The sequence below is a fragment of the Mytilus californianus genome, unplaced genomic scaffold (genome assembly GCF_021869535.1).
Source record: "Mytilus californianus isolate M0D057914Y unplaced genomic scaffold, xbMytCali1.0.p SCAF_6, whole genome shotgun sequence".
Taxonomy (NCBI): Eukaryota; Metazoa; Mollusca; class Bivalvia; order Mytilida; family Mytilidae; genus Mytilus; species Mytilus californianus.
Window position 1 is genome coordinate 108415848 of NW_026262712.1, and position 18086 is coordinate 108433933.

The window sequence follows — 18086 nt, forward strand, 5'->3', positions numbered from 1 at the left end:
ATTTAAATTCAACACAAGATCTAGAAGTCATACCAATAAGGGACACATCAAAATATGAGAACTAAGTCCTCAATAACAGTAAAAGAGAGGCGAAAGATACCAGAGGGACATTCAAACTCATAAGTTGAAAATAAACTGACAACGCCATGGCTAAAAAAAAGACAAACAGTAGAACACAAAACACAACATAGAAAACTAAAGACTGAGCAACAGTAAGAAAATCATTAAAATTTTAATAAAAACATTTATCCTTGTGAATCCAAAATCTCTTTATTTTTTTTTTACCTTTTAAAATGATAATGACTATGCCATGATTTAAAGCATACAATTTCCAGCAAATTGTATAGCTGATTATCAAAAAGTATCAAGAAAATAATATGCACTATGTGTCCTCTTTCACTGCAGGTTAAACTGGTTTTTGTAAAAAAACAAGCATCTGACAAAAAAATCATACAACACTGTTTTAATTTAAAAGAGCATTTTCATAACAACTATTCCATTCATTCTTTTGGACCTGAAATTAATTTACAGCAATGTTAATACATATACATGTACTATTTTCTGATGGTGATGGTATATCATATGCTCTTTGCCCAAAGAGCCCATTCTTTTGTCCATTCTGATACATTTTTCAATTCTTCACGTGTTGAAAAGAACTTTCTTTGTTTTAGAGTTTGGTAAATGATTTCTATGTTTCAGTCGTCTAACTGACTCTCGTAAATGTTTGGGATGAATTGGTCCTGATTCTCCCCACTGTTCCATGATATCAAGAGCTGAAATTCAAATAACAACAAAAATAAATTTTCTTGGATGTATAATGAGGTAATTATACTATATAAACAGTAAATAAGTATTTAAAACAATGCACTGAAATTTTCACGACCAGTTACCTCTACTTATACTATACGCTGCATTAAACTCCATCTCATTTGAGAAACAATGGTTTTTACATTAAAAATAAGTTTCTACCAAAGAAATATGGTAATTTAAATTAAATACTTAATAAAGTGCTCCGCTGGGGCGCAGCTTGATAGGACCGCAGAGGTTGAACCCTGAACAGTTGGGGCAAGTATGGACACAACATTCAAGCTTGATACAGCACTGAATTTGGATTGTAATTAAATATTTGACACAGCATAGGTTTCTGACACAGAATGAATGTGGTCTAAGAACTTAAATTTTTTTAATTTACCTATCCAGACCATATCATTATTATTTGCTTTTATATATAAATCAGAAATAACCAATTTAAAATGGAAAATTTTAAAGAAAAAAAAGGAAAAACAAATCCCCCCCAAATTTTTTGAACCCCCTTATGATTCATCACCCCCAAACTTAATCCCAGCTTTCCCTTTGTGGTATGGTACCTTGCAGTACAATTTCAGAGAGATCCATACACTTGAACACAAGTTATTGTCTGGAAACTAGAAAAAATGCTTCTTTTTGGCCCCAAATTCCTAAACGTTTAGGGCAATTACCCCCAAAATCAATCCTAGTATTCCCTTTATGATATGGAACCTTGTGGTACAATGTCAGAGAGATCCATACACTTACACACAAGTTATTGTCATGAAACTAGAAAAATGCTTGTTTTTTGCCCTTTTTTGGCCCCTTATTCCTAAAATTTGGAGGCAATTACCCCCAAAATCAATCCCAGCTTTCCCTTTGTGATATGGAACCTTGTGGTACAATGTCAGAGAGATCCATACACTAACACACAAGTTATGTCTGGAAGTTACAAAAATGCTTATTTTGGCCCCTAATTCCTTAACTGTTGGTACCATAACCTCCAAAATCAATCCCCACCTTCCTTTTGTGGTATTGAACCTTATGGTAAAATTTCATAGAGATCCATTTTCTTAAACTAAAGTTAGAGTGCGAAAACCAATGTGTCTTCGGATGACGACGACGACGACGCCAACATCATACCAATATACGACCGCAAAATTGTTTTGCGGTCGTATAAAAACCAATACAATTTTACTTCTATCTGTTTCAATTGTAAAATAGTAAAATATGGTAAAGTTGAAATCACTTGAATATTATTACAACTGCAATCATTACTTGGCTGCAGACCATAACAAAGAATAGTAAACTCTCTTTGTCTTACGCTCACTTGACAGGAAACTACATATGAGTTGAAATCTAGCTATGATCCAGAATTTTGCTAGATAAAAATATTAGACAATTTTGAAAATTTCAGTTGTCACCAATCCTAATGGTAATAAAAGTATTTAATTTCCAAATAATGTTTGCTTTCTCAAAATATTAAATACCTATATATAGCTGATAAAGATTGAAATCAGAAATAAGATGGTTTTAACACATAACAATCAGTCATTGACTGATGTATTGATTTATGACACTTTTCTCAGAGATTATTTTTATTAATCAATTTATGGTCACCATAATCAATTAGTAACACATTATTCTATGTCCTTTAATTAGCTTTATATTGATGAAAAATGGGGATTAAGTTAGTAACTCAAAATTATTTCATCGGCATCATAACAGAATCTTTAAAGTGTTCCCTGTCAGAAAAAGGTTGAAAAAATACAAACGCACAAAGAGAAAATTTAAAAAGTAATATACAAGATGTATATATACAATTTTACACTGCAAAATTATATCTGCTTGTACACCATTTAACTGTAAGATAAGCTGTAAAAGTTTACATCCCTATCTATTTAATCACCAGGAGAGATAGGTGCCAGAGGAAGCTTTGTCTAGCCAAATAATGCATGAATATATATCTAAAATATAAAAAACTATTTGACAACACTTATAAGTGTGTTTCAGTGACCTTTTAAGGCATTTATATACATGCAGCTCCCTTAAAAAAACATTGACTTTTAATTTCTAACAAGGATTAAAAAACAATAAAAACGTGGAGTGAAAAGAATAAAACATGACACACAAATTCTAGCAAGTGAAATATTTGTATATATATGTCAATATGACCTTTGACGAAACTTAACCTTGCAATGAAATTAAAATAAACCATTTATGTGCTACATGTGTATGTTTATGACAATACCCAATTTAGTTGTTCAAATTGCTTCATTGTAAAAACAAATAAACTGTCAAGATAAAGAACAGCAATAAAATTGTCTTTGCTTTGATATTGATTATTTATTAGTATTTGATATTAAATTTTTATCTCATAATTGTTCAACCAAAATGTTTTCTTTCATTATGTTTAATTCTCTTGCATACATATTTTTTCATTGAAGATTAATAAAACTATTAACAAAATTTGCTGCCAAAAAAAACAAACCTAATTCTCCATTGTTACATTAAAGTTTAAAAAAAATCCAACCTCATAACCGTAAAATATATCTCCAAAGGGTCTAAAAATCATTATGAATAAATTATAAAAGAAGATGATAAACCGTCAATATAAGTATTACCTTCCTCCACAACCTCACCAACAAATACCTTGGCTATACCAGACATCGCAATCACAACATTCTGTGATACACTGGATTTGGTGATGGATTGCATCAGCTACAAAATTATATGCATCATCATCATAAACAGGCAGAAAAAGAACTAATAAAAATGGTTTTACATTTGTCATTTTGGGGAGTTTTGTAGCTTGCTATGCAGTATGGAATTCCCTCATTGTTGAAGGTCGTACAGTGACGTATAGTTGCTAACTTCTCTGTCATTTGTTCTGTGGTAGAGAGTTGTCTCATGGTCATATATTTTTGTACCATGTCTAAGAAATGTTTTCTTATTTTTAAAATGACAGTTTAAACCAAAACACAATGGACTGAAATAAAACTTATCAATCACCTAAACTCATCACAGGGCTGTGCAATGTTCTCCCCAGGTCTTTTAGCAAGATTATGGCCTGGGTAATGTATTGCTATATTGCTTGAATATGATGCTATTGGAAATTATTTTCTAACAGCTATCAAGATTCTATTTTCGATGTGATTCTTTTTCTTCAAATTATCAGGAGGCCATATGACAATTTAATTGAGAACCCTGCATGTTTATGTATACAGGTACATGTTATCCAATATCCCTTACAGATATATAATTCATTTTTTAACAACTTTAAATGGTAAATAAATAAATAAATGTGGATAGTGTCCACATGTGGACCCACAGATGATGCCCCCGCTTGCATATCATATAGTTATAAAGGGACATAACTGAAGAACGGTAAAAGTGAGGCTACCCAAATTTGAACTTGATCTGAGTTTTGTGGTAATAAGCATTGTGTGTAAGTCTCATAACATTTGGTTGAGGCTAACTAAAGTAGAGAACAGAAACTAAAAATTCAGCAATTTTTCTATTTGTAAACACACATAACTCTAGAACGGTTGTGTATAAGTTTTATAACATTTGGTTGAGACAAACTAAAAAATTCAGCAATTTTTATGTTTATAAAGGGACATAACTCAAGAATGGTAAAAGTGTCGCCACCAAATTCCGTACTTACTCTGTATTATGTAGTAATAAGCATTGTGTATAAGTTTCATAACATTTGGTTGAGGCAAACTAAAGTTAGAAAACGGAAACAAAAAATTTGTACTTGATCTTAGTTTTCTGGTAATGAATATTGTGTATAGGTTTCATAATGTTTGATTGGGGCAAACTTAAGTTACAGAATCGAAACTAAAATTTTTACAATCTTTCGATTTATAAAGGGGCATAACTCAATAATGGTTAAAGTGACACTACCCAAATTCAACTTGATCTGTGTTTTATCAGTGGAAGTCAAAATTAAACATTGCATTGTATAAAGCATTGATTGTAGTTGATTCAACTATAATCATGGACAAGGGAAGATAACTCCAATTTTAAAAATAACTTGATATTTAGAAGAAAATAAAAATTTTGCAATTTTTCCATTTATAAAGAGGCATAACTCTAGAACGTTTAAAATGACGCCACCAAAATTCAAACTTGATCTGTGTTTTGTGGTAATAAGCATTGTGTATAAGTTTCATAACATTCTCATAGCAAACTCAAGTTAGAGAACAGAAACCAGTTTTGGGACGTACAGACGGACGTATGTACAGACGGACAAGGGTAAAACTTAATGCCCCCTCCGCTACGGCGGGGGCATAAAAATCGTATACCATACCTATACAAGTTTTACTCATTCATTAATTTCACTTTGATACAGAATATTTGTTATCATAGTTACTTGTACATGAAGCTATCACTTATCACTATCACTATGTATCATATGGGATAAAAGATTCAGGATATATAAAATGTGAGTGAAGTCACAATTAACAGTGCAAAGTCACTTGTATTTCGCCCGATATCAAAATCATCAAATTGGACATTTCTATTTGTGTTGTTAGCTAGGAAATTTAATGAAATCATTCTAAAAGTAAGTCTACATGTATTTTTATACTTTTTATCATGAAACAATTGGTTTTCAAATATTTTTGCTGTGACAAATCAAAATGGCTGTCTTTATACGTGTCTTATATAAGGTCTGCTTCTTGGTACAAAAGATCTGAATTTTCCTATTAGAATCAAAATAAGCCTTTCATGTCGTGTCATTTATATTGAAACTTTGATTTTATATGTCACAAAATCAAAGGTACAGTTTGAGTGATAATTTTCAGTTGATGAATTATATACACCTATGGCCATTTTTTCAAAACTAAGTACAAGTAAAATTGATCTCAACTTATACTGAATTTTAACTTTATAGTGATTTTTAATGTAAGATTTTTTGTGAAACTGTTACATTTTTTTGTATTTGACTAAAACTTGTTTCAAAGAAAATTCTTCTTTAAATGGTTCTGGCAATTTGCTGTTCTATTAAAGCCCTTTTTTAATTGTTCATGCTCGCTTCCCATGGTCAGCTGAGCATACCTGAAGTGTACCACAGAACCATACATTGTGAGCATTAAAATGAGCATCTGACACCCTACGCAAAAGTAATGCGTTTTTCACATATTTGCAACATTATTAGAGCAGGATATGCTTACCCTTTATGAGCACATGATTTCATCCTTGGTTTTTAGTTGAACTCATGTTGCTCAGTTGTTAGTTTTCTATGCAATGTTTTGTGAACTGTCGACTTTTTGTTTATAATTTGCTAATGGTGTTGGCTGGCCTAAGTGGCCTGTTTCAACATAATGTAATGTTTATGTTTAGATTGACCTATTTAAGGCAACATACATTATATATATTATATATTACCCTTTTAATTGAAGCTTTTGGAAATGCAGCTCTTCTGTACATTTCATATCTATTAAGCTGATCTTCTGTAAAGTTAGACACCAAAACCCTGAAATATGCATTTGAATTATACAATACTTTTTCTTTAAACTGCAATAAAAAGGCAAACCAAACTGGGAAAAAGAAGTTGATATAATCTTTCTTGTCAGCTAAGTCTTCCTGTCCTTTACAACTGACTAGGTCACTAGTATCATCAACACCTAGCAGACAATCAAGTTTGAATCAAAGTCAAATCCTGTTGCTGTTTTTTAAAAAATCATATCATAAAAAATGTATGCATATTTATTGTTTGAAAATTTTACAGTTATATAAAATTAGGCAGGGGCCTAAATTCCATTAATCTCCACTAAGAACACTACACTAATGCAGAAAAATAAGATTGAAAGAGAACAATGTACATGTATCTACCTTTTGCATAAGGTCCAGAGACACAGTTATTATCCTTTGGGTTTCGTTGTCCACAATAATAGTCCCTAGTGTGGACAGTATACATCGTAGATTGCAAATTTTTTCATACACCTTCCAAATTATTTTTTTTATATTTCATGCATAAAATAGAAAGTACAAGTATACGTAGGGGATGAAATTTCATTTTAAAAAAGGGTCATGAGTTTCAATGTAAAGTAAAGATTTAGTCCCATTGAAAAAAGGAAAAAAAATAGTATGCTTAAGGCTGTAATTCTGAATTATAGACCCCTCTTGGCTCTACATAAAATTGTCAGTTTTTGAGTTAGAGCTGGTGAATTTTTTTATAATTTTGATATAATTTGTCCCAAAAGTACAAATGCAGTACTCTTCACTGTAAAAATCTTTTTGAGATGGAGCAGGTGTGATTTTTTAAAATTTGTGTTTATTGTCTTAAAGAAACCACTACAAAATTACTGTGTTCTCTGGCCATAATTATGACTGCCATTTTGTCATTCAAGAGACTTGCATAAATGAGACAAAAGTTGTTTTCTAATGTAAAATAATGTGTTTTAAATTAGTATAAATGCTACATAACTCTAAACTACATTCTATGTTATCAATTTCATTTTTTTTATGCACAATGCATTTGGGTCTTAGGTCCATTACAGAGTTTGTATGGTTTTGATAGGTTTTCAGGGATTCAAAGTACATGTACATGTGGCAAGAAAACAGTGTATCCAGAAGTACATGTACATTGTACATAGGCTGTAATCATGATGAGCTAGGTATTATTTGGATTTATATAGATTCCTCGTTAGCATGATAAGAAATCATCAAAGCATAAATATTAATATTATCAGGTCTATATAAAATATTAATATTTTCATGAATAAAAATTCAAGAATTTTTTTGATAAAATATTTTTTTGTGTGATAAGTTGAAAAATTATAAATTGTTTATGATTACTGTATGTTAATTGGTATTTTAATAATTTACATTTTAGCTAATTTGAAAATCATGATTGTTATTATAACTACAATGTAGCTTTAGTGTAAAGTAAGATACATGTAGTTAGCTTGGTATGAGTAAAAACAATGAAGATTTTAAATGAAAAACATTAAAGATAATTGTTTTTTATACAGTTTGGACCCTTTGATCTTCAAACGTCTTTAAACATGGAAATAAATACTCTGTAGGAACTTAAAGCTGAAATATAAACCAAATACACGTGCATTGTGGATGTTGTGACCTTGGTTTTGTGTTATTCTTTGTTTCAGTGTCATTATGAGTTTGATATCCATTCGGTATATTCCACCTTTCTTTTGCAAGTCTTATATGAATAAACTTGGCATTAGATCATGACAATATTCATTAGTTATAATTTACAAATCACGAATGGTTTATATTTTCTGAATGTTGTTTTCTTTTAAAACAATAAAAAAAAACTTGTTATCTTTATTTTATAGCAATACACTAACTTAAACACAATTACTGTAAACAAGGAAATTTTCGCGGCAGTTTTATTTTCGCTATTTCGCCGTAAGAATTGAAACGCGAAAATAAAACGACCGCAAAAATTTCAAGGAATCTCTATTCATAAGATGAAGACCATAAATGTATGTATATGAATAGGATATGTAGAGGACCACTGTATAACACGGATTTTACAGACGACAGATTGATACCTCAAATCATAACTGTATTTCTAAATGAAATGCAATATTAGAAATCATGATTTTAACTGAAGTTAATCTCATTAACATTAAAGACATCTCAAGCAAGCGGACATTACGGATATTATTATGTAAACAACACTCGTCACAAATATGTAAATGACACCTGTCAATCAGTTATAAACGTATTACCTCGTTGAATCAGCAACACAGGTTAATAAGATCAAAAGATCGATTAATTAGCCTTAATCCTGACAGCATTTTATTTAATTCACTCTGAATTAGTTTTTTTTTATGTTATTGTGTATATGTGGTTTGATTCCGCCAGTGTACTTTATCCGGCGGAAGAAAATCCCCAGTAATTTTTATCCACCAACGAAAAAATTCACTAGGTTTTTCTATCCGGGTCCAGTGTAAAACATCCACAAGTCATTATAAGGTTCTAAAAAGGGTTTTTTGAAGGGGAAATATATATAAAATGTGGCTTTATAGTTTTTAGTGTATTTGAAACTTGCATAGTTGATTTATGTTAAAAGTGGAGAGTTTTCATCCAAGGAATGTTCACACTAGTGTTTTCAAACAAGGAATGATTACACTAGTGATTTTGTACCGGAATGATTGCACTAGTTATTCTATACCGGGATTAATTACACCAGTGCTTTGGATCCATCCATACATTGATGAAGTGATAAGTACTCATTTTCAACGCACGATATAAACACAATAATGCTTATTAAGTATAAGATTTAAATAATTTTTCTATGCAAATCTATCAAATCATATGCTTTTAAAATTATCACTAATTGTAATATTTATTTTTACTGGATTGCCGAACTATTTCTGTGTATTTGCTTTTCGGTCGACTTGGATATAAAATCATATCTTCTATGTCAATATCAAAGGATGCTTCTATAATTGAAACTTTATGTAAGAACAAATCTGCTCTTTAAATTTGGTTTGTATCATGTTCAATGTCCTGATCATAGATAAAGTATTTTGAGTTATAAAAACATCCTTCTCATTATCATCAATATTATTTACTAGATTGACTCAGATTAATTAAACTGGTTCCTTGAAAATCATTTTAATTTTAACCCATTTATTTATGTAAACAATAAACCGGTCTAATATCAACAAAACAAGGATATCAAGATTGACGCTTTCACACTATTTACATCCAATATTCTCTAGTGAAAAACAGTTACTCTGAATAAATACACGGCGGAATGAAAGTACGCTTGCATATATGTTTTTACAAGCAATCATGATTCAACTTTTAATCTCTTTTAATATTAATGAACCGAAAACAAAAGATTTCATATTAATTTTATCACTTGATTAACTATACATGTACATGTAAAGCTGTTCACTATCTATATCCTTTATGAAAATATTTATATAGGCCACAGGGTAATCGCGAATTCAAAATGGCGCGAATTAAGATTATGTTCATAAAACGCGAAATAAAGACGACAAAAAAATTTCCCGGTTTACAGTAAAAAATTCAAAACCAAAACTTTAAAAAGAATGCGAACGTGTAGCATGTCAGCGTGAAATGGAGGAAACATTATTGAGGAGGAACGAACACAGATTGAAAATTCAAAGGGGTTATCATTATTTGGATTACATTTTTTAAACAATGTAGATATCGGAGGGACAGATGAATGGAGATCACATGTACTATACAGCAATCATCCAACTAATTGTTTATTACGTACTGCATCTTTAATCGTTCTTCTTCTTGTTTTTCTTTTTTATGTTTATTAGCGTGTTCCTCCTCTGGTGTTTCAAGCCTTCTTTTCCTTTCCTGTGAAGGACTAACACTTGATGCTTTTCCATCAGATTTGGACTCCTTAAGTTGCTTCTCTGGGGTTGTTTCACTCTCTGATTCAGATTGTCCTTCCTTCTCTACATCTTTTTCCACTTTAGGAGAGATTTTCGGTGAATCACTTGGCTGGCTCATTTTATTTTAACCCGGAAGTGAAAATCTGAGTACAAATGCACTTTCAAGTTTGATGTAATTTATGTTTGTTTTAAACACATGTGTGACAGGCCTAATCTCAGATGAATTATTTTAAAAGTTGACGTTATGGCATCTTTTTTAAAAGATTAATCGATTAGTTCAATAGGAAAATACTCAAAAGGTATATGATGACTTTGAAGTTGTACACTTTTGACCAAAAGTGCACTTTTCTCTCCGCCGAAAGCGCATGAATAACAAGTGTTCAAAATGTAAACAAAGATTCAGCATTATGGTTCATGATTCCAACTTCATTTTTATTTCGTTTATTAACTCCGAGAAGACGATGATATGATACTATAGTTCATAAATAAAGATGATTTCTGAGCTGATTAATACTAATTTGGTAAAGTTTGATGAACTATTTAATGACATGATCGGCGGATGACCTCATTTCCGGTAAGAGTAAACAGTGAAATCACCTGGACATTTTATCAAGCAAGGAAAGAGAACGGGAAAAGTGCCTGACAGTCATCTTTTCCATGTGAATTTTCACTTAACCGCTGAAATTTGGAGACTTAAGAATAAACTCCTGAAGGCCCGGGTAAGTAAATTATCATCCGTCATAACTGTCGACCAGAAAACGGATCAGTCATGAGTGATTAAAGCCCCACGTTATTCTCTTGGTATTGTCTGTTCAGTATGAAGAAATAATAGTGTCATATTGTATTACTTACAACTAAGAAATCAAAGTTAAGACTTGAAGAAATTTGAGAAGTTTTAAGATCAAAATGATTGAATGTCAGTCTAACTCAGAAACTTTTGAATGCATGTCTGCACTAAATAACTGGAATAATGGACAAGACCAAACTTATAGGAAGTAAAATTGGTTACTGGAAATCTTAAATAATACATGTATGTTAAAAGTATGACATTTTTATATTTGGGTTTAAACGAGTGGGATAAAGCATCAATTTCATCAATTTATAAAATCAGTTTTCTTCCAAGTATTTTCAAAAAGCACCATGTATCATGTGTATGGGATTACCACCGTCTTCCTAAAATAAAAGCACAAAATAATGAAACATATTCATACAGATAATTAATTCAAATACATGTACGTTCCATTATGAAATCTATTCACATGATTCAGATTTAACAACATGGTGCTGTTACACAGTGATTTTGCTAGCGCTCGTCACTTCCGTCATTTACGAAACTGTTTTCAAAATAACGAAAGTATTTCAAATCAGTTTCGTCACTTGAATTTTGAAAGTGTAAAAATATTTTCGCATTGAAAAACAATTCTACCTGTCTTTATGTTTCTGACAAGTTTATGACCCTCCGCTAATTAACATTTACAACAAGTGTTATAAAGTTGTGATTACAGTTAATCCGCTTATCGCCATTGGATAGGTCACTAATCTGTTAATTATTACCAAACTTCATAATTGACCATCATAATTATTCTCCCCAGTTAAATCAGTCAGTCGGTATTTAAATTTCAATATTTCCAAAGGCCTTCGACCACAATTTGCAGTTCGTTTGTCGTAGTTTCGTCATTTGAACAAAATATTGTTTTCCCCCTGACAGTTCGCTTTTTAATTTCAATGTTTCTAAAATGATCACAATTTGCAGTTCGTTTGTCGTAGTTTCGGCAAATGATCCTATTTTCGTCATCTTTGATGTAAAACTTTCAATTTCGATTAAAAAGATAGAACTTTATTCAGAACGTTCAGAAATGTTTTCACGAGTCAAACAGGTGCTTCCTTTCCGATGTACTGCGCATGCGTGAAAGTATTCCTATGAATTTAAAGACACTAAAACGTAAAATACAAAATAAATTTAGTATCAAAATAAATGAAAGAGACAAATATAGCTCTTAATAAGCAAATTAAAATAAAAAAATGATAATTTCCTGCCTTTTTTAAACACGAACCAATCCGTAGATGAATCCGGATTCATTTTGAATTTATAATTAATCTACTTGTCACTTCCCGTTTCATTTCATTTGAAAATCGAAAGTAAACGTGATCAATTCTCGATTACAATTTGCAGTTATTAGAATCGTTCCAATAAGGATTTGTACAAATCCTTTGTTCCAACTGACAAATTGAAGCCATTTTTTGTTGGGCACATGAAACTTATTGAAGTGAAAGTTAGTCCGAGATTACTCTGACGTCCAACGGCTATATCGCCAGACAAGCTGGGGCCGTAGTGAAAGTTTGAACTAGATTTCCAGATTTTATATCCTAATCTTCATTTTTGAAGTGCCACATCAGTCAAACCATTGCAGTTACTGCCTAGTAAATTTATGCCTTAGTCCTTCAAAGTTTGACAAAGATGTATAGCTAGTTATATACACACATCCTTGGTCCCTTTGCTGTTACCCAAAATAATGTTGATTTTCATCTCGCGCAAAAGTGACTAAAGCCCTCAAAATCCTAGCTTAAACCCTGCTGTTACATGTTAGTTTGCATGTTTTACCTTTCACATGTTTTTTACACAAGTAAAATCAACTAAGCAACTGAATTGTAAAATCAAGCTTACAATCAGCACAATCAGCACAATTTGGGAAAAATAACTTTCTGTTTTCCATACACCACATACTAAAAACAGTTCATTTTTCTCCAAATTGCACCGATTGTAAGCTTGATCGTTCTGCTTTTAGTTGCTCTTATAAATAATTACCTGACCGAGTACCAGGAATTTATGTCCTACCACAGATTCTTGATTATATTTTTATATCTAATTTATTTGATAGTGTTTGCCACTTTCTGCTTACATCTGTACATGTGTGTACATGTACATCATTGAATTTCATTGCATCCAGTTTTTATTGGTGAAGGGATTCATAATCAAAATCTTCAGCAAACCACTGAAAAGCACTTTCACACACCAAGATTAATTTTCCAATCCAACAAGTTCCTTCACACACTTAAATTAATTTTCCAATCCAACAAGTTCCTTCAAACACGTGCACTAAGATTGGTTTCCTATCAGACAAGCTTCTTCACACACACACACAAAGATTGATTTCCCAATCCAACAAGCTCTTTCACACACACAAAAGAATTATCTCCTAATTCAACAAGCTCTTTCACACACACACAAAGATTGATTTCCCAATCCAATATGCATTTTCACGCCTGAAGATTGATTTCCCAATCAGACAAGCTCTTTCATACACAAAGATTAATTTCCAAATCAGACAAGCTCTATCATACACAAAGATTAATTTCCAAATCCAACAAGCTCTTTCACACACATGAAAATTGATTTCTGTACTATAGTGGTTATAGTCTGGAGTGAATTCTGTTTTCAAAGTTTTGATCAAAACATTAGAATAAGAAGATGTGGTATGATTGAAAATGAGACAACTCTCCACCAGAGACCAAATGTCATAGGAGTTAACAACTATAGGTCATCATATGGCCTTCAACAATGAGCAAAACCCACACCACATAGTCGGCTATAAAAGGCCACAAAATGACAAATGTAAAACAATTCAAACCAGAAAAGTAACGACCTGATTTATGTACAAAACAATGAAAGAAAAACAAATATGATATACAGCAACAAACAACAACCACTGAATTACAGGCACCTGACTTGGGACAGGCACATACAGAATGTGATGGGTTAAACAGGTTTGCTGTGCCAAACCCTCCCCCTAAACTGGAACATTGGTGTTACATCACAACATATGAACAAACTATAAAAATCAGTAGAAAAGGGCTTAACTCATCAGATCGATACAAAGCAGAAAAACGAGTTACAAAAACACAGACTGGATGTGGTAGGGTATTTACATCCCCACAACAAAGAAGACACAAAGTACAAATCTGAGAGAACTCACATTTACTTGACAGTTAGTTCAAAGCCAATGACAATTAATAAAAACAATCGTGGATCTAAATGTAAGACTAAAATATCAGTCAGTACACATCCAAAATCCAAAGGAATTAGTGTAAAGTCAGATTAACAGTCAGAGAAAAACATGATCTTGTGCAATGTCAAAATATAGGTATCAACAGGTTGCAGAACAGTAAATGTGCATATGTATTTTATATAACAATAATATTAGTTTGGTTTTAATTTACTATTAACAAAATTAATATTTATACCAATAAAAACAATATTCAAAGATCAAAGACAGTGTTGAATTGGTAACCTTTTAGAATAAGTTTTTTTAAAGGATCGATAAGTTTACCCAGATGGTATTTAAATTTCTGGACTCTGTAAACAACAACTCTGTAAAAATTAGGATGTGCTATTCTGTTTGATATAAGTTTTCTACAGGTAAAGCCAAACTTCCAAACCAAATCTTTGTATCAATGGAAGAATTTAGTAGGGGTTTAAAGTGATTAGTGGTAACAAAATCCCTGACTTTATAAACACTGTAATTGTGCAAAGGAACATCACCATCCAAAAAATTTAAGTGGAAGAAAAAAAAACCACAGATGAAAAATTCTTTAAGAGCAGAGAATACATCATATGCAATGCTTATTGATAAAATAAATTTTTTGTCCCATGGTCCAAGTCAGTAATAGTAGAATGCTGTGATTATTATACATTTGTAATAAGGTATGGCATTTATTCTACATTGACACCTGTTAATTTTGCAAATAAATGCTATAATTTACTTAACGTAATTAGTATACATTCCTGAATCTGCATAAACTTTGTGTTAGCTTTATGTCAACAAGAATATGTTCAGTTGTTTATATAATTCATTGGTAGAATTAATTACATGTACATAATTGTATGGATGTACAATATTAAACAAGAGGAGAACAATACAGATGTTTGATGAAGACCATGTATTACATAATACTTAAGACTGAAGAATGTAGTTGGATAAATGTTCGTAGTAGTCATTTTGATATTGATTTCATACAGCCGTTGATCTGTCTTATGGATTTTATTGAATAAATTTCATTAAATGTTAATATGACTGCGGGTAAAATTTTCAATTGTTTGAATAAAAGAGATGTGGGGTAAATGTCAATCATTGTCAATGAAACAGCAACTCAACACATAACTAAGTCTTTAATTGCGAGATGGTTCACAGTACATTTTCCCTTCTTAACAAGTAATTGCTACCCCCTAAATTAAGGAAATGCCCGTACATGTATAATAATTATAAGGTATTCAAAGAATACTTAAAAAGACCCTTTCAAAAATCTGAAAGTATTTGTCTACATAAAAGACAATGGCATCCCTACATCAGAAGGTCACCTTATAGCCTTCAACATTCTGAATGACAGACATGAAATTGTTCAGTGTTTAAAGAACTTGTTTATTCACTCAATTTAGAAAACTAAATATCTGACATCAGCAACATTGTATTCTGGAATCCGGACCCTCTTTCTTCCTTTTAGATCAGTTTGGGGAAAATGAAAATATAAACTTAAAAAGAACTCCAAAAACAATCGATTCAATTAAATAAAATAGTCTTGCACAATACCAAAACAGTGTTACATTAGTATACATTTTGTAATATAAAAAAAATGATTTAGATACTGACTGGAATTCAAAGTATTCAATAATGTGTGGATTATTGAATACTGTATTACATGTACATTACATATATGTACATGTACCTTCTTACATTCAAAATTAACTATTGCACTTTGATATAACAATATGTCTGATGGAAATTTTGTACAGCTCTCGAACGGAAAACAATCATAACATGTACATGTCAGCTCACAGAAGTTATTTTCTTTTTGTCTCGCCAGCGACAAAAGTCAAGGAAAGCGAGACATAAGGATTGCTTTCCAGTAACGGCTTCAACACTTGTTAAGTTTTCTGCTGAAGTTAGATTAATAGGAGCTACTGGTGATAGATCAATGATTTATGTGTGAAGTTGCATTGCTATCCATTCATATCAGTTTGACGACTATTTTGAGGCCCTGCACCCTAGGCCATGGTTCAGTGACTTTCAATTAATTAGCAATTTTTAATGATAAGTTTCTGCTTAAGTTAGTTTGATATGAACTATTTGTGATAAATCAATGATATTTTCTATAAAGTTGCATTGCATATCAATTTAACGACTATTTCAAGTCCCTGCCCCTAGGTCATGGTCCAATGACTTTCAATTAGTTAACAATTTTCAATGTTAAGTTTTCTGATTAAGTTAGTTTAATAGGAATGCTTACAATATACAATAGTTTCTATAAAGTTACATTGCTGTCTGTACATCTCAGTTTGTCAACCATTTCGAGGTCCTACCCATTAATTGGTCCAGTGACTTTGAATTAATTAGCAATGTTGCTATCCAGCAGATTGTCTTTTTCTGAATTTTATGCCGATAGTCAAGACAAATCTCTGTGTCAACAGTTTATTTAATACAATTTCTAGGTTTCAAATTCAAAAAGATTTACAAAAATAGGAATAAATGCATTGAACGTGTTGAACATGTACCTTTAAAAAGATATATACTGTTTACATTGTACAATACTGAACAGTAGATTTACCAGATCAGTTCAGGGATATATGCGTCTTTTAATAACTGAGGTACACCACACTGTAAAGGTTGCACTTTGTAAATACAGCTGTTTCTCAAACCACGCCTCTTTTGGGGAGATATAGAATATTCATAGATAATTAGGGCCCCACCGAATGGCAGCCGCCCTATAGTGATCAGTCTGTACGTCCGTCCATCCGTCCGTAACAAATCATGTCCGCTCTATATCTAGAGAACCGTTATGATTTCAAAGTTTATACTTGATATGTATATTAACCAACACCAGAGGGTGTGTCATAATGTATGTACAACTTCCTAGGTCAAAGGTCAAGGTCAAAAACTTTGGTTTTAGTTGACAACCGCATGTCCTATGGTAAAGATCGTGTCCGCTCTATATCTTGAGAACCGTTATGATTTCAAAGTTTATACTTGATATGTATATAAACCAACACCAGAGGGTGTGTCATAATTTATGTACAACTTCCTAGGTCAAAGGTCAAGGTCAAAAACTTTGGTTTCATTTGACAACCCCATGTCCAATGATAAAGAAACAAATTTTTTACCACACATTATTCACAGCGGGGCCCACAGAGATGGCTCCCATCTCAATGATATTGAGTTAATTTTTGTTTACATACTGGTTCCCAGTTATGATCTCTATGTTGCATCTCATAGAGACATAACTTGGGAATGTTACCAGTAAATATACATGTGTATATTGTTTATATTGAAATCTGTAGTAACCCTAGAGTCGAGGTAGGGGCAGTTAAGAAATTTAGTGTTAGTTTAAACTCTTAGTTCAGAGCATATAAACGTTGAAAATATGCCGCACAGCCCTATATTTTGACCTTTGAAAAAAATAGTAGTGCATATGAACTTTCCATTCTAGGATATGATTTTTTTCAAAACTTCCTAGTAAAAGTGGTACAGTTATAGCCGTAAAGGGAGTTCCTATGGGAAAATGCATTGTCAATATTTACAGAAATGCAACCTATAATGGTTTACAAGTTTCAACTTTGTAACATTAAATATTTTGATATGCATAAAAAGTAAAAATTAACTCATTGTTGTGATAAAACCTAAGGAACTGAACTTCATATGAAATAATACCATCTTACACTTGTTCAATGTTGTACACTCAAAATCAGCTATTGTATTTGCAAATTACTTTCATTTAACGATATATCTGATGCTAATATTAATCGATGGCATTCGTAATTTCTGACCCTCATTTATAGGAATAAAAGGACATGTTTGATATAAGGCAATCAAACAGCAACCCATCATAAAAATACTATTATACGTCTTGATCTAGAGGTCAGAATATATTGTGCATGTATCAAATCTTAAA

General features: G+C 31.6%; 2 protein-coding genes across 2 annotated transcripts in view; one reads left to right on the forward strand and one right to left on the reverse strand.

Moving 5' to 3' along the window:
- Positions 1–448: 448 nt before the first annotated feature.
- On the reverse strand, positions 449–10496 carry LOC127704302 (transcription initiation factor TFIID subunit 11-like). Its single transcript, XM_052208311.1, has 4 exons — positions 10019–10496; positions 6181–6268; positions 3411–3507; positions 449–773 (listed from the first exon to the last, which is right to left on the reverse strand). The coding sequence occupies exons 1-4, from the start codon at positions 10261–10263 to the stop codon at positions 640–642; spliced, it is 564 nt and encodes a 187-aa protein (XP_052064271.1). The 5' UTR covers positions 10264–10496; the 3' UTR covers positions 449–639.
- Positions 10497–10661: 165 nt separating this feature from the next.
- LOC127704275 (serine/threonine-protein kinase 38-like) overlaps positions 10662–18086 on the forward strand; it is a 65031-nt gene continuing 57606 nt past the window's right edge. Inside the window, exon 1 of the mRNA XM_052208270.1 lies at positions 10662–10864. The gene's annotated coding sequence lies outside the window, so the exon portion shown is untranslated. The remainder of the gene's footprint in view (positions 10865–18086) is intronic.